Here is a 13,518-nt window from a genome sequence, read left to right on the forward strand (position 1 = left end):
TGCGTGGTAGTGAAAATATAGAAAATTGGATTGTGGGATGGTTGGTTTGCACATATCAGGAAATCTGATTCGATGAGGTGATAGAAGGCTGTCTTGTATCCGGAACGCAAAGTTATGGAATCAATAAAGGGCTGGACGTCATGGTTTCAGATGGTGACATAGCTCTTTGTAGCCTACCAGCCAAATCCCTCCTCCCTTCCTCCCACCCAACGGTTTCCACAGAGCTGGTGACACGTGCTGTCTGAAGCTCAGAAGAAAATGACTGACCGGTGGAACGCAAAATGAACGTAATGGCTTTGTCCAATATTCTGTTCCCTCGCCTTTGTCTTTTGTCTTTTGTCTTTTGTTTTCCTTTTCTCCTTTCTTGTGTCTCCGCCTCTGCTCTTTTCAATGCTTAAAAGCAACCGTCAATATTATTAGCACCATGTCTCCATGAAATTCCCTCGTGGAGTGTAGCATTTTGAATAAATTAAATTGACCGTTTTGTTTATTACCATGACTCTAGCACTCTTTCATTTAGCCTGTCTCTTTCTCCATGTGCAGACTCCCTTTTGCAGTCTCGTATGCCCTCCACCCTCTCTCTTTGTTGTCTCTCTCCCACTACTCTCTCTCTCTCTCAATAATTCAAAGTGACTTTATGGCTATGACAGCAATATTCCATCTTTGCCAAAACACTTAAAGGTCATAAATCAAGGCCAACGCACGTACACTCAGTTCCAATAAGAGCCCGCTCAGCTGTCAATCTTTTTCTTTCTTTATTTCCCTGCCTCTGTCTGGTGTTCTCGCCCTCTCCCCATCACTTAAGGACTCTAATTGAATTTTCCTTGACCATTTCATTTACGTTTCTCTGCAAATCTTCATTTTTTTTGGGTTTAAGTCCTCCCTGCCTCTCCATCATCATATTTTTCAATAAGAAGGCTGAATATTCTGAGGGGGCATCTCCCCTGAAGTTTGGCTTGAATTGTCCAAACTGACATTTATGGGAAGCCTCCCTCCTCTGACATGCCTCTCCCTTCCTCTCTGTGTCCCCTGCTCGCTCTTTTTCCACTGCAGGGAAAGATATAACCCATGAAGCACTAGAGCCAAGATGGACACATGCCTACTGCCATAGTCCCCATGCAGAGCCATTGAAATGGTCCCTGGACCTAGCAGCCTCTGCCTAATTTCCAGCTCTCCAGACTCAGGTGGTTATAGGCACTATCGCATCCACGCACACAGATTATCTCTGTCTCAATTTTAAAGCAGCCCCAGTTGACTCTTATTACTCTGGAGCCAAAATGGTGGCACATACCATGTCAATCATTCAGGAAATAGAGAAAGAGGCAAAATTGTCAGGACAAGGACAGTCAGTGAAGAAGATGGCTGGCTCTTGGAGGTCAGATCCATACAGTACATGCAGCAACAGATAAAAAGGGAAGAAAGTAAATCAACGCCACATGATGTTTTGATTTGACTGTTTCGAATATTGCTATAATATCGAACACATTGCATTTTTTTTGTGACTGTAAAATTTGATGACAGATAGAGACAGACGAAGAGACAGTACCCATACAGCGAGAGGAAGACGGTATCTCGTGTAGACCCGGGAGCTCTGTGTAACGGCTTTCTTCCTGGGAAGGAGAGGACCAAAGCGCAGCGTGGTGAGTGTTCATCTTATTTAATAATAAATCCAAACTGAACACTTCAAATTACAAAACAACAAATGTGAAAACCGAAAACAGTCCTATCTGGTGCATAGACACAAAGACAGGAAACAATCACCCACAAAACAACAGTGAAACCCAGGCTACCTAAGTATGATTCTCAATCAGAGACAACTAACGACACCTGCCTCTGATTGAGAACCATACTAGGCCGAACACAGAAAAACAACCTAGACACACAAAACATAGAATGCCCACCCAACTCACGTCCTGACCAACTAAAACAAACAATTAACACAATAACTAGGGTCAGAACGTGACACTCTGGGTCTGGGACCATTGGCGCCGGCGATTTTACTTTTTTCATCTGAGGTTTGAGAGAAGACATGAGGTGGATTAAGTACACAGTAAAAATATATTAACAACAAACACGCCCAATCCATGACGTTTAGCATTATTTTGCACACACACACACACACACACACACACACACACACACACACACACACACACACACACACACACACACACACACATACACACACACACACACACAATAAAGCACATTTCCCCACACACACATATACACATTTGACACTTGAATGCATGTATAACTGTAAACCATACCCTTTATTGCAAATGGGGATTTCAGATGCAGTATTCGATCAAAGCAGTATCCACGTCACGTTGCTACTCTTAAGTCTTCTATAAAAGACTTACCTCCTGCATGTACAAGCGTTACTGAGTCAAGCCCGTTTGACAACACATTCACCACATCCAGTGCAGACGCACTCATACATAACATCCATCCATGGACACATGTGCCCGAACACACACAGACACACAGATGCCCGCAGACCTGTGGCTTGGAGTTAGGACACACACACAGACACACAGATGCCCGCAGACCTGTGACTTGGAGTTAGGACACACACACAGACACACAGATGCCCGCAGACCTGTGACTTGGAGTTAGGACACACACACAGACACACAGATGCCCGCAGACCTGTGGCTTGGAGTTAGGACACACACAAAACTTAGGTGTCAACGCCCGTCTGGGGCATCTGATGCATCTCGGGCCCTCATGTCAAAAGAGCTGATTGTGAGGGTAGCTTCAGCGAAGGCAGCATATTGGCCAGAGAGTGCACATGAAACCCAATGCAGCCTTACCATTGCAAGATGAGCTGGTCTGAGCTACCAACTTTATTTCTCCATATAGCTGTGTTGGCCTAACATCTAACACATACCAAGCACTTTAAATCAACATTTATGGGACGTACATTTAACCGCATTGTTACAAGAGATTGTTGATGGCTTTTAGCCGGGAGCGGGTGACATTACAGTGCTAATGGTGGGATTGTGCAGGCTTGTTGCCATTGTACTCCAGTGTAGGAGGCTGGCTCTGACACAAGGTGTTTATGAGGGAAAATGCCCTGAAAGGAGCAAGCCAGAGCCTTGTTTCCACCCTTGCTGTGAGCATGTGGAGACATTTAACAGCTACCTTAAATGCTGCTGTCCTTAAATTGCTTATAATTGCCACATGTTCAAATGAGAAATGATAAACAGCATTTCACCGGCATTAGTGGAGAATTATAAGTCCAGCGGGATAAGGCTTGGCCACCCTTTACGCTCTGCGTGTTCATCAGATCTCAATCTGTTATCGTGTCCGAATATGTTCATTCCCACAAAGTATAGGCTCACACAGAGCAGACATATGCCCAAGGCAGACATATGCCCAGGGCAGACATATGCCCAGGGCAGACATATGCCCAAGGCAGACATATGCCCAGGGCAGACATATGCCCAGGGCAGACATATGCCCAAGGCAGACATATGCCCAAGGCAGACATATGCCCAGGGCAGACATATGCCCAGGGCATGTGCTCAACACTTAAAAAACAAAGCAAGCACATATTTCCCTGCATATATAAACAGTGAGAACATGTGCTGTTTCAGTGCTCATAGTACTGGCTCACGCTCGCACCGTGTAAATCACAGTCGCCAGCTCGGACAAGGTGGCATAAATCTAGACTCTCTCTTTCAAGAGATGTGCGTGTCCCCCTCACACGTGGGCCCTGCACACACACACGCACATCTACACGTACTGTGGGGTCCGAAATTATCGGCCTGGTCTCATAGACTAGACGTAAAATAGTAAATGTAAATCCGGAGCACTCAAATTAGTATGCTGTGTTATGTTTGGTATGGTTACATAAGACATGTGATTACTTAAGGCAAAACAAATGTAGGGTGGTTGGTTGGGATGGATGGGTGGGTGGGTGGGTAAATAACCCTAACCTCTAACCCTAACCCCTAGCCTGGCTATACGTTTTGCAAATATGTTACATATACTATGAACTGTAATTCGTAACATATCATATGAAATGAGCGATGAACATCCACAAGTTAATACATACCATACGAAACGTAACTTAATAAATGGAGTGTCTCGGCTTTATGTACAGAATAATACGAAATGCTCTGAGACCAGGGTGAAATTACTGACACCCTTGATATGACTGTATAAAATGAAGAATTGAAATACTGAGCTATATTGTATGCAAAAACAAAGGTGAAATTATATTAATTTATACTAGTACAATTGCTCAGACAAAGATATTTGTTTAACAAGTAATATAGAATCTTTCCTCAAAGAGATAGTTATCAAAATTGATTGACACTCCTAAAGATTTTAATAAATAAAGTAGTCAAAAGTTAAGTATTTGGTCCCATATTCATAGCACGCAATTACCACATCAAGCTTGTGACTCTACATACGTGATGGATCCATTTGCAGGTCGTTTTGGTTGTGTTTCAGAATATTTTGTGCCCAATAGAAATTAATGGTAAATAATGTATTGTGTCATTTTGGAGTCACTTTTATTGTAAATAAGAATATAATATGTTTCTATATACTTCTACATTTTTGTGGATGCTACCATGATTACAGATAATCCTGAATGAATTGTGAATAACGATGAGTGCGAAAGTTACAGAGAATCAAAGATCATACCCCCAAGACATGCAAACCTCTCCTGTTATTGAATATGGTGAGAAACATATTATATTCTTATTTACAATAAAAGTCACTCCAAATACATTATTCACCATTCATTTTTATTGGGCACTAAATAATCTGAAACACAACCAAAACAAACTACAAATGCATCCAACAAGTTTGTAGTCACAAGAATGATGTAGTCATTACATGCTAGGAAAATGGGACCAAATACTAAACTTCTGACTACTTTATTTATAAGAATCTTTAGGGGTGTCAATAATTTTGACCCCTAGATTTTTTGAAAGAAAATAAATGACTTGTTCAAAAAAATCTCTTTCACTAAGCAGTGGTATTAATATAAAATAATATAATTTCCCCATTATGTTGAGCATACAATATAGCTCAGTATTGGAAATGTTTATTTTATACAGACATTACTGCTCATCTTTATCAAGGGTGCCAATAACTTCAGACCCTACTGTACACACACACACACACTGACATTGCCCATCTCACATACTGTCTATCAGCGCACACAATCGTAAATCGGCAGTCGTAAATCAGGAAGCCAGTTTTATGTAATGGAGAGTTTCCACTGCTTGTAGCCCAAGCCAACCAGACTCAGTCAAATAAAAGAGAAATTAAGCTCAATTGAATAAAATGACTGGAGGGTATACATTTTTAGGGGGGCAACTTAGAGAGGCCTAAACATGCTACATGTTAAAGGAAAAGGGGGATACCTAGCCAGTTGTCCAACTGAATGTATTCAACTGAAATGTGTCTTCCGCATTTAACCCAACCCTTCTGAATCAGAGGTGTGGGGGGGGGGGGGGGCGCCTAAATCGAGATTCACATCTTCGGCACCAAAAGGTGAATCAATGCTTTGCTCAGGGTCAGAACGACAGATTTGTACCTTTCCAGCAACCTTCCGGTTACTGGCTCAACGCTCTAACCACTAGGTAAGCAAGCTAAATGAGCACAGTGCTTAGTATACCTTACTTAGTCTTTTCTGTCTGCGTTTATAAATCAAATCAAATGTTATTGGCCACATACACATGGTTAGCAGATGTTAATGCGAATGTAGCGAAATGCTTGTGCTTCTAGTTCCGATCGTGCAGTAATATCTAACAAGTAATCAAAACATTTCACAACTAATTGCAACAACACATAAAATGGTGTGAATACAGAACGACATAACCCCCATACTAAGTGTAATAACAGATTTCCAAACTCGTCTTTGCTCAGAAAGGTTCCAAACTCGTCTTTGCTCAGAAAGGTTCCAAACTCGTCTTTGCTCAGAAAGGTTCCAAACTCATCTTTGCTCAGAAAGGTTCCAAACTCGTCTTTGCTCAGAAAGGTTCCAAACTCGTCGTTGCTCAGAAAGGTTCCAAACTCGTCGTCGCTCAGAAAGGTTCCAAACTCGTCGTTGCTCAGAAAGGTTCCAAACTCGTCGTTGCTCAGAAAGGTGGAGAGAGCGACGCAGGTGGATACACAGCACACAAACATAAACCAATGTCCATTCCCTGACACTTCCTCAACTTCACCTGGAGACAATGTAAACACAAGCAAATAGATGTACATGCCTAGACAGTGGACACACACACACACACACATACTGTATAAACACACACTCACACATACACGCATACTCACACACGTTCAGCCAGCCTGTGGCAGAGTGTTTACAAGTCGAGGCTGTTCCGGGTGGTTGGACTTTATCGCCGTTTTGACATAAAAAGTCGTGTGTGGACATGTGTGGGTGTGTGTGTGTGTGGACATGTGTGGATGTGTGTGTGTGTGGACGTGTGTGTGGACGTGTGTGGACGTGTTTAACAATACTGTTGGGGACCAGAAGTCCACACAACAATAGTAAACAAACCAACATTTGACCAACTGGGGTACATTTTGTTGGTCCCCACAAGGTCAAATGCTATTTTTAGGGGTTTAGGGTGAAGGTTAGAATTAAGGTTAGGAACTAGGATTAGTTTTAGGGTTAGGAGCTAGGGTTAGGTTTAGGGTTAAGGTTAGGTTTTTGGGTTAAGGTTAGGGTAAGGGCATGGGTTAGGGAAAATAGGATTTTGAATGGGACTGAATTGTGTGTCCACACAAGGTTAGTTGTACAAAACTGTGTGTGCGTGTGTGTGTGTGTGAGAGAATCTCTTTGCAGGTTTGCATGTGTACATGCCTGTTATGTTCGTGTGTGAATGAGAATATCAAAACAGTTTGAAGAGCACTTTGACATTGTTTCAGCAGCAATAAGACAATAACTGGACACTGTCGTAAAACACAGTGGGAGAGAATGAGAGACGTTCCCGTACACACACACTAGTCTGTCATCAGCAATTGGTTTCAAAACTACTCTTTCTCCCTGTGTGCCAGAAAGAATAATAGTAGAAAAGGGAAAGAAATACAGAAAAAGTATAGAAAAATAATCCCCATTACTGTATTATAAAAATCAGGAGAGTAATATATTTCAAATGACATCATCTGTCAGGACCACAAAATAAGGAAATGATGTCATGGGGAACTTTTAATCGTGTTAAGCAAACTTACTAATGAGTTTCCATCCCTGACATTATCATGATCATTTTTACTCTACTCTTGAACCCCATTTCCCTTATGTTTCTCTCTCTCTCGCTATTATTCTCTCTCTCTCTCTCTCTCTCTTATTCTCTCTCTCTCATTATCTCTCTCTCTCATTCTCTCTCTCTCTCTCACTCTCATTAAGATGGCTGTGCTGGCATGACACTGCTTGTGTCACTCCTGCCAAAGTACTGAGGGATGGGGTGTACATTTTCTCTCCCTTCTCTCTGCAGAGAGTTTGTTCTGGAAGTGGTCAGTAACTTAATGTCTGTAACTTTCTATTGAGACTGTGGACTTGTTGATACATGAACTTAAATGTGGTTTCAAGAATCAATGACCATCAGCTCGCCTTGGATCCAAAGGGTTCTCTGTTAGTGATGAATTGCTCACTAGATTGACCTGTTTCAATGTAAAGTATGGGCACCAGAGGGCAGAGGCACGAAGAATGACCTGAAGCATGAAATAGTGTCATAATAAATGTTTACAGACCAATGTCATTAATATTATGTAAATCAATATCTATAGTGATGTTTGCAAACAATAAATGCAAATCCTCTTAAAAATCTAAAACCCAGGAATTTAGTGTAGTGTTCTCTACAGTGGAAGTGCATAAGTGGATAGAAATGGGATTGGCCTAGTAGTCAGTTTGATCACACCTTCAAAATAAGCATATTTCACTTGCAGTGCTTCACATAATATGACACTAAATGTTTGCTGGATCGCTGAACTGTGACTTTTATCACCCACACAATCAGTGATTGAATGAAAAGGAACACTGTGTGGACAGACGGGAAGGGAGGATGGAACAGATAGACCCCACGAAGCACCGCCCGACACCAATGTCTTTTGGACGCCTATTTTTTGGTCTCGTCTCTTTTTAAGATTTTTTCCCCCCGAACCGGACATGTTTTCAACGTCCACGGACATTGATCTTCGGTCCAGATCGGCCTATATTTGCCCCAAACATAGACTTCTATGATTGGTTCAGATTTGGATCTATGTTTCACAAGTTTGGACAGAACAGTACAGTAGAGTACAGAAAATAAAAATAAAATATATTTCAGTAGAGTACTGCACAATAAAGTATTGTGTAATTTTCTGTATTGCACCATCCTTTACTCTAATGTACTCTACTCTACTGAACTAAACTGTTCTGTACTCTATTAAAATAAACTCAACTGTACTGTACTCTACTGAATTAAACTCTACTGTCCTGTACTGTACTGTACTCAATAGTACTCTACTGTGCTCTTCTGTACTGAACTGTGCCATACTATACTGTCCTGTTCAAACTTGTGAAACATATTTTTACATTTTGGTAATTCAGCAGACGCTCTTATCCAGAGTGACTTGTAGTCAGGGCATTCAACTAATGTAGATAAACAACAACATATTAATCATAGCAGGAAAATAAAAAAATCTGTAACCATTACTGAGAATGTTATTGTAGAACCTGAAATAAACTTGATTTCCACATCTTTATTTTCATCCGTATTTTCAAATCTAGTAGTGTTAGGGAAACGAAGCTTCCTGAAGCATTGAGGCTTTCCAGACAATTGTGTCAAACAGCTTCATTATCCGTTCACAATGCAGATTAGTGACATCTGCTGGTCAGAAATTGTATTTTTATTTCACCTTTATTTAACCAGGTAGGCTAGTTGAGAACAAGTTCTCATTTGCAACTGCGACCTGGCCAAGATAAAGCAAAGCAGTTAGACACATACAACAACACAGAGTTACACATGGAATAAACAAACATACAATCAATAATACAGTAGAAAAGTCTATATACAGCATGTGCAAAAAAAAACTTTATAAGTACGGTATTTTTGTATTTAACTAGGCAAGTCAGTTAAGAACAAATTCTTATTTACAATGACTCCCTACCCTGGCCAAACCCGGACAACGCTGGGCAATTGTGTGCTGCCCTATGAGACTCCCAATCACGGCCGGTTGTGATACAGCCCGAGATCGAACCCGGGTCTATAGTGATGCCTCTAGCGCTGCGATGCCTTAGACCGCATCACCACTCTGGATCCCAAGTAGATAGGTATCCAGTAGCGGTCGTGGTTTGAAAGCAGCTTAATCGAAGAAAGCACCGGAACCACAGTGAAATCAGTGGGATCTCGCATTTTGCGACACATGGTTCGCACGTGAACAAAGGAAGCTTCGGACATCATTGATGACGTATTTCTGCTAAAAGTGATACATGCGGTGGCCCACTGCTTTGAAGTTAGCTGCTTAGCGACTTTGACGAACGCCTTGGGGCTCCAGTATTAAACATCACTAACACCAAGAAAATATGGATTTTGAACATCCTGAAAAGACGTCTTCTAAATGTCTGGAAAATACACATTTTCACCTTTCATTCAGAACCTAAAATGGAAAAGTCGTATTTTAGACCTCTTTTTAATGTAATTTTCCTCTTTGGAACATCCTCTCATGTCTGTGACTCTAGGGGTAAATGTAGAAGCTGACTATAAACACCTACCTGAGGGCCAAACAGCCTTACAATACTCCCTAATCAGCCGAGTGTGTATGTGTGAGAGCGAGAGGATGTTTCCAACTGAATTTAAAATCTAAGACATACTACCTACTGTTAAAAGAAACATGAACTTCTAATCAAGTCATCTTCTAAATCAGTGTAAATTACTAAATTCTGTGCAGCTACACTGAAGTGTGATTTAAAGAGAATCACAGGCTGCATCACATCCGGATGTGATTGGGAGTCCCATAGGGCGGCGCACAATTGGCCCAGCGTCATCCGGGTTTGGCCGTCATTGTGAATAAGAATGTGTTCTTAACTGACTTGCCTTGTTAAATAAAGTTTTTTTTTTTTTATACAAAAATACATTGTAATGTCCAGAAGGCAGAATTGTCATGTTTACAGTATCACCCCCAAGAGTTAGGGTGTCACCCCCATCCATACTTTCTCAAAGTCAAAACACTCTCCGTTGAACCTTTTACTTGATCAAAATTTGTTGTAGTCGTCCCTCTTTTCCCATGTTTTCTGAGCCAGAAGTACATTTTATTACCTCCAAAATAGGAGCAAATGTTTCCAAACGAAAGTAGTATTTCCCTGCAGACCGTTCAAGTGACCAGACCAAAATGTCTCCAAATGTTATGGACCATTGTGAGATCCTGTAGGGGTCTAACACGGAGATGTCTTTCTTTGGTCAGACAATATCACCTTTAGACTGGGGTCTGATTTACCCAGAAGCCACAATGCACAGAACCCAAGTGCCCCCTAGCTGTGAAAGATGCCTAATGAAGACAAACATGTTTTGAGTCGCTGTTGTATTAACCTTTACCATTGCGTTCTTTGATATCCGTACAGCCGGATGAGCAAGAAAAGCCACCGAAAAAGAACCTGACTGATTACGTCGACATTCCCTAAAGTTAATGTCAAAGACATCAGTCAGGCGGATTCTTATTTTGTGACTGTTCTTGACTCGTTTCTCGGAAAATACCTCAGGAACAGGATCTGTGAGTGTGTGAGCTGAGCTTCAAACTTTTGTCAGTGTGTAGGAGGCCTCATCCTGCATTTACGATGGATAACCCCTCTTATTTGCCCTCCATCATCTGCCTTCTGCTTTACAGCTGGGCATTTACTTCAGCAAGTGGGCCCCTGGTTCTCTGTCAAAGTAGTGCCCCTGTCCTCTGGGAATTCAAGCATACCGATGACGTGAGATAGTAAAGCATGTGCTGAACGTTCAGCTACCTCTGCTTGGCCCTGAATAATGATGGGTTCTCGTACTGAAAAACATGGCTGCCAGTCTACATGACGCTGTTGCCTTTACTTTTAAGTTGTCCGTTTGCATGCATTTCCCCTCCGATGCAAATGTCTCTTCCTGCTGCAAAGACAAATTTGACTTGTTAATCATTTGCATTTGTCAGGCTACATGAGACGAAGCGGAAGCATTCAGTAGAGAGGGCGTTATGTTTATTTTCAGATGATTTGGACTAGACTAAACCAAGGATGTTCTTTGTACCAACTGACAAATACAAGGATGCTGTAACGAGACCTTCGGTTTAAGAGATAATCAAATCAAGGTTAAAGAAAAAGTGTGATACACTGGATCCGTAAGAAGAATTCTAAGCAAAACTGAAACAAAAAAAGTTGGATGATAGCCACTAGTAATGTTCAAGTTATGCTTTTTTGGTTTGTGTGAGAAATGAAAGACTTTTTTTGTATTTTTATTTTTTAAATCGCTTTATTTATAAAATTCAATGTTCATTTTCTACAAACAAAAAAAGGCAGCAGTTCAAACCTCTCGTATAAATCAGAGAAAGATCATTTTTAAAGTTAGAAATTCATTTAAGAAAAAAAAAAGAGTCATTGACCATATGTACGTTGCTACCATTACAACCACCAATTTTCATGCTTAAAGTTTTTGCCGTGTTTATGTGTACATATAATGTGCATGTTGTGTGGCGAGTGTGTTTGTGTGAGAGAGTGCATTGACATGTACATGCAAAAGGGAATGTCTTGGATCCAACACCATATCACTAGTAGCATTGTGTTCCTGTATTCCCATTGGCTAAAGTGGGTTCTGAAATGGAAAAACTACAACAACAAAGACACCCCCTAACATAACTTGTACAGCTTCATATAAAATTGTATTTTTTTAATATTTCATTTCTTTTGATAAGAATAATTCTATTTTTTATATAAAAATGAAAAACAATGGGTGGTATTCCCGTAAAACGGCATTATCTCGAACAAAAACACTTGCTGAAGAAGTGTGTGCAGTTCCTCAGGCAGAGCATGACAGACAAAAACATAGCGAGAGTTCACAGACAGAGTTTGCAACTAATGAAAATAACTTCAAATCGCATTGTAGATTCAGAAACCACTTTTGGACAGAAGACTCAAGCTGACTGCATTGGGGGGGTAAAAAAAACAAATACAACTGAAAACGATGCTTACATAAACCGTGTATAAGAAACACAATCAATTCTAGAATTACAGAGTACCTGGATGATTGATTCTGGATTTGGTGTCAGTAATTTAACGTCGCTATATTGCTGATGACATTGAGAATGTATTCAGATGTTAACACAGCCTATATATTTTTTTCCTGCACTAATTACATGGAGATACAGTGGATCAAGCTCGATGTTGCAAGACTTTGTGCAAGTGATTAAAAAAAATGTATGATCAAGGTGGTCGTCTGCATTCAAAGCAAATATATTTAGGCCGATCCATGTACTTAATGTGTTCACTTCTGGAGTATAGGAACGGAAGGGTTTGTGCCCATAAGATGATGAGGTTTAGGAGGACAACAAAATATAGCTATGAATTTGAAGAAAGAAAAAAAAAACATCTCAAAAGCTACCATTGATATTTACAACCAATAAACACACAAGTTAAATAATTCTCATTCAAATCCAAACACATTTGACATAATAAAAGAAACAAAAAAAACAAAACAATCTAAGCTGACTAGCATCTGACCTGAATTTTCTGCAGGAGCCCTCTGAATGGAATTTCAATGGAGAGCGATAAACACAAAATATACAAAACGGAAACGTCACACCAAAACCAAAATGGTCCTCAAATGAAACCACGAGCAGTCCACTAACATTAGCTGCATATATTTCAGTGATTAATTCTGCGCTGTGTCTAAGTGCAGTGAACTGCTAGGTCTATGTTTGGGCAGTTTTTCAAAAAGTATATATTAAGAAATGATTTAGTTAGGAGCCATTGGTAAACCTTTTAAATCTTTTTTTACTTTTTCTAAATTGAACAGATCAGGTTTGTGAAATGGGTATTACTCATTGGTCTATTAATATACAGAGTCTTCAGTAGAATAAAACACATTTGCTTTGAGTTGCTGGGACAACATTTCAACATTGTGGCACCGTAACTTCATTGTTAATCATTTGTTGCAATTAGTACAGATGTCCTCCATTATTCCCTGACAGATCTGCCTCCTACAACCCTCCTACTCTCCCTTATTAAGTCCTCCTCTCCATCTCACTTCACTTATTCAATCTCCCATTACCCTCTCCTTCCCGTTTTACACTATCCTCTCTCCTCCAATCCCCCACTCATTTGTTCACCTTCACTAACCTCAAACCCCGCCCCCCTGGCCGATGTAATACTCGGCCTCCTGTCTGCTGGCAGGTAAGGGTTGCCGTGGAGACGCCGCTCCGCCGGTGTGGGGATGGTGGCGGCCTCGGAGGGAGGTGTGGTTGCTGTGGTGATGGTGGGCGGGGGGAGAGGGAGGGGGGTCGCGGAGCGACGGGGGAACAGCGGAGGCTTTGATGGGGATGATCCGGGTG

At 41.0% G+C, this 13,518-nt stretch overlaps 1 protein-coding gene across 2 annotated transcripts in view; it reads right to left on the bottom strand.

Annotated features, from left to right (window-relative positions):
- Positions 1–12,135: 12,135 nt before the first annotated feature.
- Positions 12,136–13,518, bottom strand: part of LOC109907513 (cyclic AMP-dependent transcription factor ATF-6 beta) — a 14,416-nt gene continuing 13,033 nt past the window's right edge. For both annotated transcript variants that reach the window (XM_031793604.1, XM_031793603.1), the window contains exon 17: positions 12,136–13,518. This exon is cut by the window's right edge and continues 64 nt beyond it. In XM_031793604.1, coding sequence (XP_031649464.1) covers positions 13,308–13,518 — 211 coding nt within the window. In that variant the 3' untranslated portion in view covers positions 12,136–13,307.

The sequence above is a fragment of the Oncorhynchus kisutch genome, linkage group LG17 (genome assembly GCF_002021735.2).
Source record: "Oncorhynchus kisutch isolate 150728-3 linkage group LG17, Okis_V2, whole genome shotgun sequence".
Taxonomy (NCBI): domain Eukaryota; kingdom Metazoa; phylum Chordata; class Actinopteri; order Salmoniformes; family Salmonidae; genus Oncorhynchus; species Oncorhynchus kisutch.